This window comes from Rhopilema esculentum, chromosome 18, assembly GCF_057945365.1.
Source record: "Rhopilema esculentum isolate cy_ngs chromosome 18, ASM5794536v1, whole genome shotgun sequence".
NCBI classification, from domain to species: domain Eukaryota; kingdom Metazoa; phylum Cnidaria; class Scyphozoa; order Rhizostomeae; family Rhizostomatidae; genus Rhopilema; species Rhopilema esculentum.
The window spans coordinates 5287560-5308105 of record NC_142832.1 but is presented as its reverse complement, the minus strand read 5'-3'; the positions used below and the strand labels follow the sequence as shown (position 1 = coordinate 5308105).

The 20546-nt window shown below is 35.4% G+C and overlaps 1 protein-coding gene across 2 annotated transcripts in view; it reads left to right on the top strand.

The window, feature by feature from the left end:
• The window catches only part of LOC135680837 (condensin-2 complex subunit D3), a 73997-nt gene that overhangs the window by 44795 nt on the left and 8656 nt on the right, over positions 1-20546 (top strand). For both annotated transcript variants that reach the window (XM_065195039.2, XM_065195038.2), the window contains exons 16-37: positions 1137-1184; positions 1980-2095; positions 2538-2651; positions 2830-2904; positions 3724-3826; positions 4315-4504; positions 5282-5358; positions 6037-6145; positions 6564-6625; positions 7176-7251; positions 8363-8443; positions 9564-9693; positions 10658-10766; positions 11766-11850; positions 12457-12561; positions 13084-13153; positions 13523-13607; positions 13938-14027; positions 14886-14990; positions 16935-16994; positions 17566-17650; positions 18942-19126. In XM_065195039.2, coding sequence (XP_065051111.2) covers positions 1137-1184; positions 1980-2095; positions 2538-2651; positions 2830-2904; positions 3724-3826; positions 4315-4504; positions 5282-5358; positions 6037-6145; positions 6564-6625; positions 7176-7251; positions 8363-8443; positions 9564-9693; positions 10658-10766; positions 11766-11850; positions 12457-12561; positions 13084-13153; positions 13523-13607; positions 13938-14027; positions 14886-14990; positions 16935-16994; positions 17566-17650; positions 18942-19126 — 2160 coding nt within the window. The remainder of the gene's footprint in view (positions 1-1136; positions 1185-1979; positions 2096-2537; positions 2652-2829; positions 2905-3723; positions 3827-4314; positions 4505-5281; positions 5359-6036; positions 6146-6563; positions 6626-7175; positions 7252-8362; positions 8444-9563; positions 9694-10657; positions 10767-11765; positions 11851-12456; positions 12562-13083; positions 13154-13522; positions 13608-13937; positions 14028-14885; positions 14991-16934; positions 16995-17565; positions 17651-18941; positions 19127-20546) is intronic.

The window sequence follows — 20546 nt, the reverse complement described above, 5'->3', positions numbered from 1 at the left end:
GCACGGGATTACAAGAGGGAACCTTGAACTTTCTGCGGACGGTATTCCGCGGATGTAGCGCTATGTGAAGTTTCTTTAGCCTTTGAGTTCCCTGGAGTCTCCCTTAGCCCCTTAGGGTCCCCCTCGGCTCCTTGGAGTCCCCACTTAACTCCCTGGGGTTCGCCCCACTTAACTCCCTGGAGTCCTCATTTAAGTCCCTGGAGTCCCCACTTAACTCCCCGGAGTTCCTGTGAGCTCCCCGGATCCTATCTGTGTTCCCCGAGCCCATCTGAGCTTCTCCGAGCCCCCTGAGCTTCTAGCAACACATTCTCATTTGAATCAAACTCCTATAACGATCACAACTAGCTTTGTTGCTTACAGGCTACATTCAGTAAAGTTTTTCAATTTTGACAACAAATTTACCTAACGTGCATCAATATATCTTAAAAAGTGTAGCCATGGACGGAAAAGTTCTCATTTATTTGTTAATGGTTTCAGAACTGATATCTGAATCGGCTACAGCAAAAACCCGCGTGTAAGTACCTAGGGATTTAAGAACCTTCTGACAGAAATTGTATTTTAATACTCCAAAATTTAAGAACCTGTTTAGCCAAATAATTTCCAACAGGTTTTTAAATGTGGGGTTTAACCCTTTAATTTGTATACTTTTTTACCAAAACCAAAAGGTGACAGAAAATTAAATTGTTCAAATGAAGCTCAAAATGCGCAATGTATGTTAAATTTTAACTGTTATTATGAAATAATTGTTGCTACTATTTTGGAAATATATAATTGTTGGTGGATTTCTGGCAACATTGGTACACTAATAAATATTTAGAATGAAGAACAGACCAGATTTAATGCTATTTTCTGATAATAAACAACAATATTTACACTGTAGAGATTAAGAACCTAATTAAGAACCTACTTAGCCTAAACTATCATTAAGTTCCCCATAATACAAAAACCTGTTTTGCCAAACTCTGAAAAAATGTGATCTTACACGCGGATTTTTACTGTACCATAGATAGGGAGGTATAAAGAAAATTTATGTATCTATAATTCATAGGGAAGTATGAAGAAAAGAATATAGTTGAAAATATTGTAACAAATACAAGGATGTCTTTGCTTTTGACTGAATGATTACTTTTTTCAAGGCATTCAATAGCGTTCTACTTCTGTTGGACATGCCTGTTGCAGTTGAGGTAAGTACCAGACAACATTGTCTCACTGACAGCATCGCTCCTATCGTTTCCTATGTTTTGACGTTTCAGTATTGATAATTTTATTAATATTCTTATGTTCAATATTATTGCTGAACACAATTCATCACAAAAGGTCAAGACGTTACAATAGATACCTTGGTAAGAACCCACTTCCCTTATCAAAGTGATTTGTACTAAACCAGACTGTACTTGCAAAAGGGACAATAACGCATTTTTTAAAAAGAGGGGGTGTTTGCTACCTGGTGCTTCATGGGCTACGAATTTAAAAATGTCTTAATCAAGTGACTTGTTATAGCAGGGAAGGCTGCTGCATAGGGCATAGAGCTGAAATTTGATTGGCTGACAGCTTGCGCAAAACCGCGTGACCTCTTTCGCCACTAAGCAAATCACAGCCTAAGTGGCTCAGGCTTTGGCCTAAGTTTGTTTACACTAACTGGGGCTGTGATTGGCTCAGCGGCAAGAGAGGCTAAGTGATTTAGCGAAAGCTCTCAGCCAATCAAGATTTGAGCCCTACGCTGCTGTGTAGTATGTTGAATAATCATAGAAATTGTCAATGTGTATATAACTGTGCCTTTTGTTTGGATATTTTTTGGATGCTGGTCTTGTAATTCCACCATTTCAGTGGGGGTACATTCAACTTTAAAGATTGCTAGCCAAGGCTGCCTGATTTTAGTTCAGAAGTTTGTTATGATTTGATATATGTAGAATTGCTCAGCATTGTATAAAGGCAGTTCATGTTTTTTGCTAAAAATATATATAATGTTATTGTTGAAGGATCTCAAATTGTTGTTCGAAAGAGGCATGGACCCAGCATTGTCAGTGCGAAAGCAAGTAATGCACTCAATGACACAGTTGTTGCAACATTTTTCCACGAATCCACAGCTTCAAAAGTAAGTCGTTTTCTTTTAAAGCAGATTTCTTGAGTTAAACAGAGCATAGATAAAAACTGCAGTACGAAAAAGTGTAGCGTTTTAAAATATACGGTAATAACATGTCATGTTCTAAGCAAGATAATGTAATGTTAGATTACAGTACAGTGCAGTGCAGTGCAAAGCAGTACAGTGCAGTACAGTACAAACGCTACGAAACGCTACGAAACGCTACGAAACGCTACGAAACGCTACGAAACGGATAGTGCAAGAAAATATTATTGAAAGAGATTTTTTGTCATGCAATGCCTGATATCATATCAATGTATGACATAAGCTCCAAACAGTTGGGCTTTTATATATCATCATCGTTTGATTCCATCGATAGACTAGGCTGTATGAGTTTATTTTAGGCACTAACGCCAAACTTGGCCTTTATTCTTGATGTTAAATCTGTTCACAGGTTTTGGTTAAATTGTGTTCTACCCATGGTTTTGGACAGAGAGACAACAGCACAAGAGCAGTGCGTAGGAGTGTTGGAAGAGTTGATTCTATCGAAGATTAGGCCTAGCGACAAGTAAGTAATTTTCTGAATGATCTTGTCAAGAGATATCATCCAAAAAGTTTTGGTTTTGCTAGTCTGAGAGATGGCTGGTTTATTCTTATTTTCTGTTTTTTTTACCGATTTCTAATTGATATCACAAGATTTTTGTTGCAGTTGCCTGTTAATTGACTTTTTTATTCCCTGCAAACAGGTCATATGATTCAGACCACATACTAGCATGGACTCTCCTAGACAATATTGCTGGAAACGAAGGACAAGAGTCTAGGTAACTATGTTTCTCTTTGTACTGTCTTGTCCTAAGCTTTCAATGTTTAACCTGAAATCTGCACTTAAGGCTTTCAGTTTTGTTTACCAGCAAACTGTTGATAGAGGCTTTCAGTCACTTAGGACTTGTCATGGTTGTTAATGTTGCTTTTCAATGAGTTTTATCAAAAACAGAGGTTTGTTAGCAGAAGTATCAATTATTTCCACTTATACCCATGTGGGATTCCTCAGAAAAGTTCCGATAAGAAGATTTTTGTATACTTGAATGTCTTCATCAAGCAGTGGTTTCAAAACTTTCACTGGCTTTCAAATTTTAAGAAATTACTGTTAAACTATCTTTTGTACAGCATATAATGTCTTAAAAACCAAACGATGCTTGAACAAGTCAGTTTTAGCCAGCTTGGTTTCACCCTCCTTGCAGTCATCAGACAAGGAGATCTTATGATCCAAATTTCAACGTGAATCCGTCATTATGATCATTTGTGATTTCAATGTTCAATTTTTTTATTATATTTCCGTATAGCCATATAGCCTTTTAATCAGCCATACTGTGCAGTGCGAAAGTTCATTAAAGCATAAAGTTACGTGAAAGTATCTTATTAATAAATTATAACAAGTAACAGTTTTTAATGTTGCAACACTTCGATTAACGTTTCTTGCAGCTATTTGACATGCTTTCTTGTAATCAGCGTTTCAATGGGAAACTAATTGTTTAATCATGTTTTTCTGGCAAACGCTTATTTTTCTCCTCTATCTGGAAAATTTCTCTATTTTTCATCCATTTTCTACAAAATTGATTTCCAACATTTTAATTTTGCAGCCAATATTTTGGTTTGGTCTGTGAAAATTGGAGCAAGAACGGAAAGATCAATGGAAATTTGGTAAAGAGCCTGCAGACACATTTAAATACAAACAATGCGAAGGTGAAATTCTCAATACTTTGATTGTGAGCAAATACGCTTAGGATGTTGTTAAACAGTGTCCTTTTGATAAGTGTTTTCCAAAGCCAGATTGCCAACTACCAGGAGATTAGAGATAATACCCCGTGTCCCCTGAAACATGCCAAAACACCGGAACTCTACCTGTAGTTGCCCTTTGCAATCTCCTTGCCAAAGTCATGAACTTTGTCCCACAATTCATGTGTCCTTCCCTGAGCTTGTTAACGATTTACCATATTCTTGTTTCCGATTCTTAATCTTAAATAAACTAACTTGATCTCACCTTCCTCTCTCTTTAGCCTTTCTCCCCCTCCGCTTGCTAGGGCTTCTTTTTAGGCCCATTTGGACCTCTCCCTAACATTTCCAGCTAAAGAAGTTCTAAAATACTGATACACGTTACACAGAATTACAAAGAGCTGAATAGACGCATCTAAAGGTCTGATCAAGTGATGATATTTTCCTTCTTCAACTAGGCTGCATGGTTGTTTATTGCTGCAGTTTCGTCATCATCTGACAAAATTAACCCAAGCATTATAACAGATTATTGGTTTAAAAACATAGAAGACAATTCATGTGAAGATGTTATGACAATGTCAAGGATACTGAAGACCATCCTCACGATATCCAAGAAACTGTCTCCAGACCTGGCAACAAAGCTCCTTGGTACGTTTTTTTATTTCAAGATAGCAAAGATATAACTCTTATTTTACCAAATTTATCAATAAACAATTATTGACTCTGCTGCGTAGAGTGCTATCGACAAACGTTTTCGCTTTCCTCATAATTCCTTGTTTAGCAACACCCATAACAAATGTCGGATTTATGCCAGAGCTTGAGACTCTGCGCTGCCTAGCAAGAAAAATGTCTTTACTTTATTGGGAGAAAATCAAGCTGTTATATTATCAATCTAAAAATTTATTTGTTCTTTCCTGGATTAGGGAAAATATTGTTTTGACTATAAACGCTAGAAATTAGACGAATTCTCTGTTATGCTTTTCAGAAATGTTTGGTATCCCCCGTCCTGCCTTTTGTGCAGAATAGATATTTTCTTGAACAAAACTTTTAACATGATTTGTTTGTCTAGTATATGTTCTGCTTTGGTGAACCCTAATGAAATCTAACAAATTCTTTTCATTTTTAACTATTTTGTACTAAATTATACTCTTGCTACGATGTGTTCTTGCCATATCATAAAGGACTTGATTGACTGATTGAAGTAATTGATTAGCTGATTGATTGATTGGTTGACTGATTGACTGTAATGATTGATTGATTGTTATGATTGAAGTAGATCATTTGGTTGTTTGGTTGATGGATTTGTTGACTGACAGACTGTCTTATTGCAGTGATGACTGATTAATTGATTGAATTGAATGATTGTAGTGATTGATTTGTTGATGTGATTGGAGTGATTGCTTGACTGGCTGATTGATTTTCCAGATGATATTCAAGAAAGAGTCATCAAATTTCGATGTCCTCCTGAACTAATCTCTCTCTGTGTGCAATGTCTGCCAAAGGTAACTTATAACCTGATAAAGCTTGAGAATAAGAGCCTTGAATATAGTTTTAAGGTATGCATGACCAGCGCAGCAATCGAACAATACTGTACGCCATTGCTCTACCCGGTCACGTTTTCAGATCCAAAGCCACCCATCAACACCACTCCTCCCCTATGGTGTTACTGGTGGCGGATATTAGTCCTGCCCTGGTCGTGTCACTCCTTTACATTTTCTCCCAGAAAAATTCACAAGTTATGTTCTTATATCTCCATTTTCCTCTCTTATCTTGTTATCCTAGATTTCATATAGCCTAAGATTTGACGGGGTAACGATAGTTTTCCATAGTCTGGTATTGGACAGATTAAAAAAGCAACTTTTCATAGTGATTTGGCAAAATGAAGAAACAATACAAGAGGAACTTTTTGAAAGAATCCCACCCTGTTACAAAACTTTATTAAATTTTAAACGATAAGTTGTGTTAAATCTTGCTTTATTTTGATTAATATTTTACCATACTCGGTTTTTCATGTTGTGTTATAACTAGTTCTGTAGTCAGAAATTTATTCAATGAAAAATGACCCAAAGTATTTTTCTATCTATCTTTAACTCTCTTTGCAATCCTACTTTTTAAAATCCTTGATAAGAACAATTGTCCTTAATTCTTAAAACATAAAAGTTTATCAATTTTTTCTTCAGCTCTATTCTCATGTTGAAAATGGAGAAGCAAAACTCCAAGATGTATGCGAAAAGGTCTTGGCTATTTGCGAAGAAGACATATCGCAAAGCATACTGGGAACTGAACACGGTATGGGATAACTCGTGCGTTTTTCATTTCTCTTAAATCGTCATTAAAAGTCATTTTCAGTTTCTTCTCCAATCTTCATGATGTGAAACTGACCTAGAACTCTTGATCTCTGGCCTTTGACTTTTATGCTGCTACTTTGACCTTATTCACTTTGACTTCTTGTCATCACGGGCTGCTCTGTCCTCGTAACAAGTTTGTTTCCTTCTTCGCATGTTTACTTTTTTGCTTGCTTACTAAAGAAACGTTCAGTCCGTTGTGTATAAAATACTAAAAACACACCTTTGCTTTAATGTTCATATACCTTGAAAAAAACCAATTTTTCACTTTTAATTCTTCCTAAAGTTTATTGGCATGATGTTTATTCCAAGCAAGACTATATTTAATGGTTATGATTCAAATTGCGATATCATATTCCCAGCAATTCCGATTGATAAATCTGAAATCATCAAAAGACTCGTCACCCTTGGAGATATTGCTCAGGTAAACAAGCTTGAAATATTTATATTCTTCTTTGCACCTTACATTTGTGCTTATTATAACAACATTTTTTAAAATTACTTTTGGAAATACGAACGGGCAAAAATAGGAATTGCTTGTATATCAAAAGATCAATTTTGAGAATTTAGAGTCATTCTGTTCATTTCAGATTGACACATGTAGATAAAGTGCTTTATTCTCTTAATTATTACGTGAATATCACCTAACAGTAAATTCCATTTAATAATATGAGTTCGTATCTATTGTCAAGAGATCCTAAATGGCTTCTAACCGTTATATCAAACAATGTCGTACCAACTGTAGCTTTCTAATTTATAATGTATTTTGGCCTGAACAAGTATTTCATCTTGCTAAGCATCCCCCCTTCCCCCACACAATTGTAAAGTCCGAAAAGACCCCAATCTTGAACAACCACTTGCTACCAGTGTGCCAGCTATTCCATCCACTGTGTCATATAATATTCTAGAAGCATTAAACTCTCCCCCAGCATTCCCTTATTCGATCAATGAACCAATGAAGATTTTCTTTCTAGCTTTGTCCCTCAAAGACAAGTGAAAGAATGTTTGTCATGGTACAGTCAATGCTTCTGCCACAGCCATCCAGCGGAGGTTTGTGCATCAACTTTTGTTTTTATAATTACCCTTCATGCTAAATCATTGATACCGCATTCTCTCTTGTAATCCCGCCCACTCAAGTATTTCCCCCTCTTACTTCAATAAAATACAAGAGACAACACGGTAAATGCTTTTGTTTTGGTCCAGCTGTCCATCAAAGTTTTGGTAGAACAACGTATTTTTATCAACGTAGGAAGTAATTTTATGTCGTTTTGAAAACACCAAGCTTCATCCCCAAATAGAATGTCAAACACTGCTAATGGCTACGATGCCTAAATATCTTTGGTTTGCTTTTGAATTGAATTTTCTTTTGAATTTTACTCCAGGTAAGATGTTGAAGGCAATTCTTATTTGTCGATTTCCTAGCTGGTTTTGGGACACTTTTGTGTCTGTAACCTGAAAGTAACTTTCCGGGGGTATATCAATTTTTTAAAAAATCTTCTTGGTGGTGATGATCGAATTGCTTACCAGGCTCAGATAAACACTCTTAGACATTCATTTATTAACATACCCCCTAAGATGACTAGAGAAATGGCAAACCACAATGCTGATCACCCTCAACCTCAAGAAACTGCTCACAATTATTCTTTAAAAGATGGGATAAAAGCTTTAAGACGATTAGGTACCTGTTTCTGATTCAATTAATATAGGCAATTGAAAGTTGAACTTGTGATTGATTAGGTTTTCTGTTTATGCTATGTTTTTGGTGTTATTTTACTTTCGAAAAGCACTTAATATTGATATATCGTTAATTAAATTTCAGTACTAAGATAAAAAAAATTATTAAGTGGGTATTTTTCAATGATAGTAATAATAATGAAAAGCTTCAGTTTTTCTAAATGTTTGCTTTTTTCAAAGCCATTTACAAGTTTTGTACCACCAAAATATTGTTTTGAGTATTTTTCCTAAGTTCAGTTTTCTTATATAAAATTGCACGTGTATCACTAATGTATTGATTCGCCGAGTACCATCTAGCAAATACTCATTGAGGGCCTGGTCAAACGATCCAAGATTTCGCCCAACATCATGTTTTGTTGTTTGGGTGAAATGTTGGATCGTTTGACCAGGGCTTAACTGTCTTGCTTTCATGTTAATTCTATTGCAGGAAGTACAGGTGAGAACGAGAATAGCATCAGAAATTTGATAATTTTATCAACCGTGAAAGCCTATGCTTTTGGGACTCTTGGTGAGTGCCATTCTTCATTAATTTCTTTCTACATTTGAAAAGGTTGGTCCCGTATACGATCCATTTTACCGTAGCTAGCAGCATTGTGAGGTAGGGCGGACAACTCACTTCTTTCTGCCTTAATCTTGTCCAATGATAATGTTGGGAATCTACCCATTTGCTGCTAAAATTCTTGCCAAAATCAGTTACAATTCAGTTTCAGTTTCATATAATTTTAAAATTCCACTAAATACAATCCAAAAAAGACAAAATTTAAATACAATTAAATAAAGCATGCTTAACTATTTAATACAAAGATAAATGCTACACAAGAAACCTAAAAGAAACAAAATATAGTATTACATCAAGAAGACAAAGGAATTGTATGCGGGGGAATTTCTTAAGGAGGGGTTCTCTCAGTAGCTAGGCTAATTGAGGAGAGAGCACCCCCTATTTATTTATGACTGATTAGCTAATTCTTTCAAAATTTCTTTGAACAATTTATGCATCTAACTTTGGTAAAATGGTGACAACAACTACACAGGTTTTTTTAAATTTTCTTCCCTCCCTATTTTCTATGAAAATCTAACTAGGACTAGACACATCAGCTCCTCTAATGAATGAATCTGCATATATGGCTTTCTTTGTATCAAAAAGTTTGCCTCGCGAGGGTTTTAGAGGAAATTTACCAAGACAAAAGACTGAATCATCTCCTTGACATAAAAGTTGTCCCAAAAGGGATCAAGATATGTGTCACTGAATTTTTGATAATTTGCCAAAAAGGAGCTCTGCGAAAAATTCTGTCTTGTTAGTGTTAAAAATACTTCAAGCCAGAAGGAAAACCATCTATAAACCTTTTAACTTCAACACAAGTAATGTATATTCCTTCATATTTACGATTAACGTGGATATTAAAAAGTTTCAACAACCATGTGCAGGTTAGGCCATACATCATTCTAAGAACGAAAACAACAACAACAACAACATTAAGAGAGCTGATACTGCTCACTAAATTGTTCAGTTTTTTGTATTGAATTCTAACAGTTAGTACATAGTTTACTTGCTGGCAAGGCTTGTCCTTCTTATAGGTTTAAAGTTTTGATTGTCCTTCTTAAAGTTTTTATTGGGAATCATCTTATAGGTAAGCTGTGCCTACAGAATGATGGCCTGGCCAAGAAATGTGTCGCTGCCCTTGCTCGGGAGCTGGAAACATCAGAAGACCCTGCTATCAAGAATAATGTTATTGTCGCCCTTTGCGATCTTTGTGTCAGGTATATAGAATGTTCCTTTACGAAATAGTCCCATATTTTTATCTAGTGAAATATATGTTAGTTTAAAAAGTTCAAGTTTACATAAGTTTAAAAATTCTCATGAACATATGTTGTCAAGTCATCCCTTCTTCCCAAAATTGGTAATTTTTGAGAAGGAAACCAACATTTAGGCACTCTATCTCAAATTAATTTACATGGATGATCATCAGGGAAACAGAACTAGGTGCTATTTCAGCTCTCTTCATTTTCTCACTTATAAAAAGGCTTAAAAAGCTACTGTTATTTAGCTTGGGTTTATATGAGAGGAGCCTGGACACTAATAAGACTTACTTGAGACTGAGGCTCCTCATTTTATATCGAGAAAATATTCGATCGAGAGAAAAAGAAAAATAATGTAAAAAAAACTAAAGTTATAATTTGTAATCTTTTTAGAAACACTTGCGGGTACATATGATGTTCTAACGAGCTTTTTGAAACAATTGATAGTCTATGACCTGAGATAAGTTAGTTCCTTTGAAAAATCGGATAATTTAGCAATAGGTACCGTTTATTCTATCCAATGCTAACAGAAGGAACCCAAGATGTTTTCGGGAATCGTCATTTTTTTGGAGTCGGGAATCGGGAATCGGCAAATTTTTGTGAGCGGGTGTCAGGAATCGATAACACCCGGATTCGGGAATGGATGGTGGTGATTTTGTGAGCGGGTGTCGGGAATCGATAACACCTGGATTCGGGAATGGATGGTGATGGTGGGGATGGGGACCTATTGGGGTCTTTTGGAATCCTTTTTAGTTCAGTTTGAACAGTTTGTTAAACCAGCTGTTACACGAGCGACTGTGCTGCTATTAACACTTCTGTAGCAATTTGTATGTATTTTTGTTTAAACAGTTGGCTCTAATTAGCTTTCAAGCTATATATTTTTAACCGCCAACTTTAAATTAAAGAGATAACTTCTTTTCTGCAGATACACGAATCTAGTGGACAGATACATTCCTAATATAGCAAGCTGCCTCGCGGACCCTGAACCTGTTGTCAGAAGACAGGCACTGACCCTTCTTACACACCTTTTACAGGTATCGATTTTGTCATATCTAAATTCAGATACAGCTAACAGATAATTTTAGATTTCATCCAGACACCACTTGAGAAGCATGTTATAACCTGCCTCTTATTTGATATCTGTTGAATCTTTAGACCATTCTCAATTTCGTTTTGCTTACAACTGCTTTCTATCAATTTTAAATAGCAGCCACTAACTACAGTCGATTCACCCAATCGATATGGCTCAAAGTATTAGTATTAGAACCTGATATGAATGAAAGTGATCTCTTTCACGTGGACTAATCATTGTTTGTTTATAGTCTGACTTCCTTGATAACAACAAGGAAGTATTTGAAATGTTCCGGCAATAGTCCGTTTTCCTATGATTATTCTTTAGCTCAAATTCAATTGGCTTGAATAGCATTGACAATAGCATCAATGTTTTATATTCTAAGGGCTATTTCAAGCCTTTACCGTACATACAGACCAATTAAAACTCCCCAATAGCAATACTACAAATCAATAAGAGACTTGAAACCAATGTGGGACTTTCATAATTATACTTGAAAGCACGAAACTTTCTTTGATTGTCAACGTTCTCTTAGTTGTTTGATTTGTGGATGTTTTTCTGTATTCGTGCCAGGGCAACAAACAACTATTGGTCAAGCTACCTTCCCATTTCTGTACAGGCAAAGATCATCCGTATATTAGGCTTTAGTGACCCCCAACGAGTTAATTTTCGTTCATGGCTAACGGCGAAGGATGAGAATCAATCAAAGCTCTTTGTTTAATTATTTCTGCTCTGTGATAGTACTTTGAACTTGAGAACTCGTATACAAACCATTTTTTGGTCCTTGAATTCTTCTATATCTTTAACTATTGCCAATTAACCAGTGTTACCCCCAGCATAAATTGCTGTGAGATATTTTCCCTTCATCTAAAATGAATTTATCCAACTAAATGCAATTTTTCAAACCTCAAATGTGTTCAAAGCCTTCATTTAGATAATTTTTATTACCGTTTATTTTCAGGAAGATTTTGTGAAATGGAAAGGTTCACTGTTCTTCAGATTCATCACTGCATTGGCAGATGAAAACAAGGAAATAAAAAACTTTGGTTAGGGATTTATGTACAATATACATTGATAACGTCATTGTGCCTACACACAACTAACTACCGCGAATAAAAACAGTGATCAGATCTCTTCAACAACATCAATCCACTTTGCCAGACAGAAAGTTAAAATCAGAATCTTTAAATGCTTACATATTTTTTTCAACTTTTTTCATGCTTACAAATTTTTACAAAATAAACCCTTTAAATGCTTACAAATTTTTACAAAAAAGCTCTTTAAATTCAAATTCAACACCCAGTGCCCCAAATGTAGTCCATCATTTTATCTACAAGAGTTATATATATTCCATGCATGCAGATGAAAAAATTACACAGTTATCTCAAATTTGTTTGACTGGTCTCCATGTCTATTATTTGTCGGTTAATCAAGACGTTTTTGTTTATATCCCTTCTGTGCTTATGAGATAGCCAATGTTTGTTATACATCAAGAGCTAATCGTATTATTCCAGGGGTTTTTAAAAAAGAACCATCTTTTGAACATTTTGCTTTCTTGCTAAATGCAGATATCATGACTCTTTCCAAGTGGTTAAATTCGAAATTTGAATTTGAAATTTGAAATTGAAATTTTTCACAATTTCAATTTCCAGCTGAGTTCTGCCTCGTGCATATTTTGCTGCCAAGACACCCAACGATGTTTTCTGTTCATTTTATCGAAACGTTGTTCTGTTTTAATTCGTATACAAAACATCGTGGTAAGTTTTCCTCACATTCGAAACATGTTGGAGATCTATGTTTGTTTTTGCTTTGAAATTATTTGTCTTGTATTAGTATAGTTCATTTCCATTTTAACCAACATTGTTACTTTTTGTTGTCAAATGAATCACTTGTTCTGCTATAGACTGTAAACATGATTGTTTTCATTTAAGCAAAGCACAAAATATTTATAAATGGAATTTTAGGTCCTCGTGCTAAGTTATTGGCGTTACCAAGCTTCCTTGTATCGGATCTCGATTCACGCTTATTTTCTAGCATATTTATTGTAACGCAATCCTGCTTTGCAGATTTCACATCTTTAAGACGCTAGCCCGTCCACAGAGTAAATTTTTTCATCCTTTCCCATTCTTCTGAACACTCTATGAAAATAAATTTCGAAATACAGAAAGCCTTGTGAAACTGTTTCTTCTGTTAACCCTACTTGAGATTTAAGCATATTGTTAAAATGTGTATTTTGAACGGTGATGAATATTTTTCTTAATTTAATGTTTTTCTTGCAGCCTACAACAAATTCCAACAAACAGAATTAGAACGAACTCGTTTTTCTCTGGCTGGAGACAGCAAAAGAGAGTATGAACTATGAATTCATATTTTTTGCGAAGTCTTATCTATCTGTAGAGAGAAAAGGTCTTTTAAATGCAATTCCTTTTCATGTCTGATGACATTGTGTTTTTTATGATCTGATTTTCATTATTTTTCTTTTGGCTACTGATTATTTTCTACACAGAGTTTATATCAATCTTTATGCTATTTATATAAAAAAGTCTTGTAAATACAATTCCTTTTCAAGTCAATGATATTTTCTCTTTTAACCTTTTAAAGGTCTTTATTTGTTAAAAGTTTCATTGACATGTCCAAACTCATGACTTTATATGTTTTTCATTTTATTAAAACTGGAACAAGAATTCCTTAACTATATATATTCTTCTCAACGAACAGAAAACGCATGCAAATTTACACGTTTCTTCTTGGCAACATGAATGATGAGCAGAAATTCAAACTAACTGGAAAAATTTGCAACGAGGTCGGTTTACACTCATATTATAACTTTATCAATCTTTAAGTTTTTTCTACTATATAAACATTATGAACATTTCATAAATTTTTATTGTGACTGTAATATACAGTCGCTTTCTTTACTCTGCTTGAATGCGGAGAGCCGTTTTCAATCGCCGAAAATTTCCTTTGGCTTTCTCAGCGTCCAAAGGTCCACCATTGAATTCAACGATGTTACTCACTAGACCAACACTTGCTAATCATTAGGCCAGTTCAACTTCAAGCTAGAATTTACATTTAACTTATATTGTGTAATGTATTCTGCTGATTCATGTAAAAGTTTTCGTCTTTTTTGAAGATTTTTGGCGAGATTGTCGACGGGACAATGGCCATTGATGCACAGTCAAAGCCAATGATTGAAGATGCATTTGCTATCATAAGCTCTCAGGTTGAAATTTCTTGTAAACATACTTTAATTGTTTAATTCCGCCAGCTGATTAATTGGCTATCCAACCTATACTTAACTTTGAGACTGTTTTTTAAAAAGCGCATCACAACTAGATGTTTTAGTTTCAAACATGTCTTGATATTTCATTTAACCTTTTTCAGAACAAAATGTAATAAACTATCATGAATATTCTATACTGTGCTTTCGTACATTTCAATGACCTTCGACTTAATGAACATTTTTTTTATGCAGGTTTCTTTGCTAAATGTGTGCGTAACTTTGTTCTGTAAACACTGACAGCAATCTTCTAAAAAGCTTGTTATTCACTTTTCATCTCCTTGGCTCGTGTGATAAAGCTTCGATATGTAAAATAATACCTAATTTGTGATATTTATTATGATATGCGCCCTTCTTTGTGCACTCGTAAAACTCTAAGCTACATTCAGTTGCACATTTTGTTAAAAAAAGTCACGATTCATATATATAACATTTTCATCTCTTAACAATGTTATCTTCAGCATTTTATGCTACCTAAAAGGTTAGATTCAGGATCAGTGATGTAAATTAGTTTTTGAGTTGTAAAAACGTAGAATATTCAAATGTGTACCTGAGAGAGATGTCTTGCCCATTTCGGAGTGGTGTCTTATGCATGTGATAGTTTCGTCTTGTGCACGTGATAGTGGTGTTAGGTGTACATGATGGTGATGTCTTGTGCACGTTGTAGTGGTGTCTTGTACACGTGATAGTGGTGTATTGTACACGTGATGGTAGTGTCATGTGCATACAACGAAAAGTGACACTCTTCTTGATGAAATGGATTGTTGTAGCTACTAATTTTATATATTGTCTGACAAATAGGAGATAAAGATTTCGAAGGGAAGATCGTCAGCTGAGCCAGAGGAAGGAATGGACGAAGAGCAACAGGAGCTTGCTTCGCAGCTTAGAGCCAAGGTTATCAGCCAGGTAATTTAGAGCTTTGCATCATTTTCGGAAAGTATCACAATTTTTAAAACTATATGTCAACATTTTAGCGCAATATAAACCATGGTTTAAATTCACAAACCATGGTTCAAAATTCTTTGTCCCCGAGATCAAGGGATGGCTACTTCTGCATATTTCTCCATTTTATAGGAACACTGACCTGCAAGGCACTTAACCTGCCAGACACACTGATAATGTCATTATATGTTGCATTGCTCCATTGCCTTATCATCCTTATCATTTGTAGTACATATTGACCTATGAAAACCAAAATGTTATATGAACTGTCTTCAAGTTCTTATTCCTCCTAAGTTTTTTCTTTCTCCCAATTTGAAAACATCTGCTACCCCCCATTCTTCAAGTACATACTTTTTTATAAGCATACCTAATTTTTGCGGAGCCTCCTTATTCGTATTTTTATTAATCTAAGCCCAAGATTATTCTTAAATTTTTCTAAAGCAACACAAGGTGTAACTGAGTCCCATTATAGTGTGCATGACTCCAAGGCCGGATTGGTCTATTTCAAGACATAGAGTGTGAAACTCGCTTTTGATTTGCTTCCCAAAAAACTCAAAGGAACGAACAATTTAGATCTTGATGAAGCTTCAGCTTTGCATTTTTCTTAAATTATTTTTCAATTTCAGCGAGTATGGTCCTCAATATTCTTTTAGACTATATTCTTACAGATAAAGTGTGTATTGGTTATGCCCACACCCTAACCCTCCCTTTTGCAGTCACCATTAGCCTGGCGTACGTGGTTACGTAATATGTACACTTATTAGTAACCATTACCAACTCAGTGGATATCCACTGTGCAAGTTTTTTTGAAAAGTTGCTTAAAGTAGTTCTTGTATCATATCGAAAGGAAGCCCTAATTCTACAGCGCTATACAGTTTGCAGATCTCATTTCTTCCGCCTACTACTACTCAAGGAGAGTTGTTTTGATGTCTCTTTCTACCATGCTAAAGTGAAAGCATATATTGTGTGGGAGGGGTCAGTTTACAGGTCTTGTGGCACAGGCGCGACTGCACATTCTGTTGCAAAAATCTGTCTGCACAACGTTGCTTGAAAACTTCCTTATTTGTCAAGGATAAACACTATCAAAGAGTTTGAATAGTGTAAAGCACAAATTGAAAGAAAGGATTAGATAGTATTGATTTCATGAAATCTAATAGCCGTCTTAAGGGCTTTTATATCTTATTACGCTGGTTTTGTCCCCCGAATGGATAAAATGACATATATCTTCGGATAACTCTTGTATGTGAAAACCACAGAGATATTGTGTTATGATATCTTTAAAAGCAAAGTTGAATTACATTATGGCTTTTGATTTTGCTTCCTGGTTGCGGCAAGGAATTTTGTTGATCCACAGCCAAAGGCTCTCAGTAGGTCAAATAACATAACTACAATTTGAGACATCTAGAGATATTTTTCTGGGAACTTTTCAAGGTACTCAGAATGATTAATAGCTGGTTCTCGCCGCAGAAAAATTACAAGAAATGTTTTTACCGATTATTTGGGAAAAATCTTTTGTAGCAATTTAAAATTTTCAACACACATTTTACATCAAGTACCGTCCTTTCGCCGTTTGATGTAGGGGGTCTGGAAACTAGCTATCTAAAATGTCTTCAGGTTTTGTTGTGAACACCGCTTGTTTTGGTTTTCTTTTTCTTTCCCTCGTGACACACAGGACTAGGTATATTTTTACTGTGAAAATATTTTTCTCAATTCAAAAAGAAAATCTTGCTTGAAAGTTTTCTAAGATGTTAGTTGCTTTTGCAAAATAACACAAAAATTAGTGTGGTAAGCGCCAAAATGGCAGAAGAAACGGGCAAATCACTGAAAAAATACATGTAATGAAATCCATGCTCTTCCCCTTCCTTAACTCTATTGACTCTTGAATGAGTTCATCTTTGCCTCTTTTAGATTGTCAAGAAGAATATGATTGAAAACATTTTCCCAACAATCATTTCCTTGAAAAAACAAGTAAGCTGCACTAAATCATTAAATCAGCAATTAATTACGTCCTCCTATCAATATATCTTATAACTTTTGTATTACTTTACTAATTTATATATTATTTCTTCTCCTGGTGATCGAATTGAGCGTGAAACTCGGAGTAGCAACTTAGAGCCGTCCTGTTCTATACACCAAATAGTAGTGCGTATATAAATGTATTTTCAGTAAACTGTGTTCTTGATATTCAAGTCACTTCATTCCATTGCCAAATCTAATTATAACTTTAGTAAGCATTCTTATTTGCAAATGGTTACATTCCCTTTAGATGGTTACTTTGTTGTATCTTATTTTGCTTCACCAATAGTCATCTCGAAAGGGCCTGTCACTGCACAAAATAACGTTTTTCTTTGCATATACAAATAATTTGTATTTAAATATTTCTGTTTATATTGATAATTATCATTTTACAATCAACCTCTCTCTAAAACCATGCTGAGGGCTTTCCTCAATCTTACCGTTTTGTTCTGCTCAGTGGAATTAGCTGCCCAAAAGTGCTAGCATCATGGGTAAATTGAAGAATTGTCTTCCTTCTTGACAGTTTGAAAAAGAAAAGTCTTCCCTCCTTCGAGATTTGATGCAATGCTTGAAAGAATTAATGAGTGATTATAAAGCAGAAATCAGAGGTAAATTCTTTGAACTATTTTTATAATAGATAATTAATTCCAACTTCCAATATTGTAAATTTTCATGATGAGGTTGTTGTTAGTCTCATTAACGAGTAAGTTACTTACTAGTGTGAAGCAAAGTTATCATAATTATCATAATTGGCATAATCAGCATATTAGTACTGGAAGCAGGGCTGCCGAAGTTTACTAGTTTTCCCGCGATACGATATATCGAATACAACTAATATCAAAGCCGCTAACCCTACCAATTCAATCTAAGCATCGAAAGGTATATTTACGAGATTTTTTCTTATATTTTGGCATTGTAGAAAACAATAGAAATTTATGAGGATGCTCCAAGCTCATCCAAAGCACACTGTTTTCATGTTTGCTCTAAAACTTAGAAATTATTAGTGAATACTTAAAGGACAAGTGACACACTTTTCACCCTATCTTTTCTTTTCATTTACTAATAGATCATCATTTAGAAGTGAGTTTTTCCTGGTTTAGAACAAAAAATTCTAATCAGGGGGCGCAGGGGGCGCGATTTTCCTTTTTATCACGTGACCCTATGACGTACATTGTGATAACTCGGAATTTTCCTGTCATTAGTAGAGAGTTTACGAAACACGACGCGACAGGTCCAGACGAACTGAATTCGGTTAGAAGCGTGTTGTAAACGTTAATATTGCACTGTATACCAGTAGCAGCAATAACAAATTATCACAATCTACGTCACGGTGTCACGTGATTCATTTCCCGCCATAATTTGAAAAGGGTTTTTAAGTAGGAATATGAAATCAGAATGGAAAAATATTTCAACAGCACTCTCATACAGCATTTTACTTTAAGTTAAAAGAAGAAAAAAATTTGGCGCCAAAAGCGTGTCACTTGTCCTTTAATAATATTGCCTGAACAGTTTTGACCTGCGCGTAGCAATCCTTGCCTTCTTAGAAATTTGAAAAACCCGATAATCCTTTTATGAAATATTAAAAAATATTTTTTTAAAAGTAGCGCTCTGATTTAAATTGTCTCTTAGATACAAATTTTGAATTAATTTGAGCCCCATACCTTCAGTCTCTTTAAGTTTCTCTGTAAAATATGTAATAGCATTTTTAGTCGTATATTTTACTTTTATATTCTTTAAAACATAGTTTCGTTTTCTATTAGCATAATTTTAATAAGATTAGGATCTGAGTGGAACTTCGTTTACCGAAGAATTACCAGAGGCACTGAGGATGAAAACATTTCAGTTTTTGAAGTGGACTTTTGACTTTGTTAATTTTGCTTTTCAACTCAAATCTGATAGATATCTTGGCCCTTGATAAGCAGTTGGCCGCAGAGATAGAATACGATTTAAAGAAATACGAGGAAAGGCAGCGAGAGACTGTCATACCCGAGCAAATCCCGATGACCCCTGGTCGAAATGTTCCCCAGTCACATGCTTCAGCGTCAAGAAATCATCAGAGAACACCACTGGCTACAATGCAACAGGTTAGGAATATTTTTAATGCCTCTGTGGGGTAAGGGACTCGATCTCTAGAAAAGACAGCGATTAGGGCCTACATTCAATTCTGGGCAGACGTTGTTGATATCAAATATGGAGTGTGGGGGGGGCTGAAATTTGGAACAGGGGGAGGAGAAATCCTGGAGAAGCATTTACCAAACATGTGTTGTGGTGTTTGTCTCAACAGCTTTGTCCAGGATTGTAGGATTTGGTGGGCTTAGGGACAAACACCATGTTTTTAACGAAATAATAGGCATCAAAGACGCTGCCTTTTGAAGGTCCTTCTCCGAAGCTGATTTCTTTGTTTAACAAACACGCAGATATTACTGCAAGAAAGTGCTGTATAGTTATCGAAGAAGTTGAATCAGTGCCCGCAATCTTCAAACTCTTTGTTTATTCAAAATGTCAGCCTTTTCATTCTGAACCTCTTCGCAACCCCTTTTTGATGGATAATTTTGGAAATATAGGGCACCGGTTCCTTTCTTTATTTCAATCAAAAGTAGAGGTTTGTGCTACAATTCACGAAGGCTTCTACTCTTCTAATCTATCCGGTTAAAGATGTTGAGTTGTGATTAATGTTGTGTGTCTAAATCTCCACGAAAATAGTTTAAACATCACCCCCTCCTCCCACTGGAGTTTTAAGTTTGTCATACTGGTGATGTAATGTTTATCCAAAACGTGACGTTATTCGAACCATGCTGCTATTTAGACATAGTTAATGCTTTGAGCATGCAAGTATGAATATGTTTGTTAAGAATAGGACATATAACTCTTTGATCAGAAACTATAAAGGATTTATCCAGCTTTATGTAAAAAAGTTAGGGCGTTTTTTTAAGTATCATAAACTGCTGACTGTAAGAGCTAACTAACGTCTAGAAAATTCACAAAGACTGTAATTTGTTTTCCTTTATGCGCCGATTGACTCGAAATTCCTCCTAAACCTCAAATTCGGGCACCCAACATTATTTATGGGCACCCAATTAGACGTCTTTGATATGTTGGAAAGTGAGACTTTATGAAGTTTTTTGTGATTAAAAAATTCCTTAAAAATGTGTGTTGCTCGTCTTTCAACATAAAATGCAGAGGGCACATGCCGGGTTTTAGCAGATTAGCCCCTGTTTGGGTCAGATTCCAGTGGGAAAGAAGAAAATTCGATATATTTGAGTACTTTCACCTTTGCAGCCCTACCTTAGCCACGCTTTCTTGTCACACGTCATTTTTGAAGATTATCGCCAAACTGCACTTCAGGCTTCTTTTGAGTACTATGCATAGCTACCTTGCCTACAGTGCCTGCCAAAAGTCTTGGAACACTGGCCATAATTTACGTTGTGTATGAGCTGCAACATCCCCTCCCCCCTTGTACAATGTTGTGCCATGGAAATATTGATAATCCTACATGTACAAGTC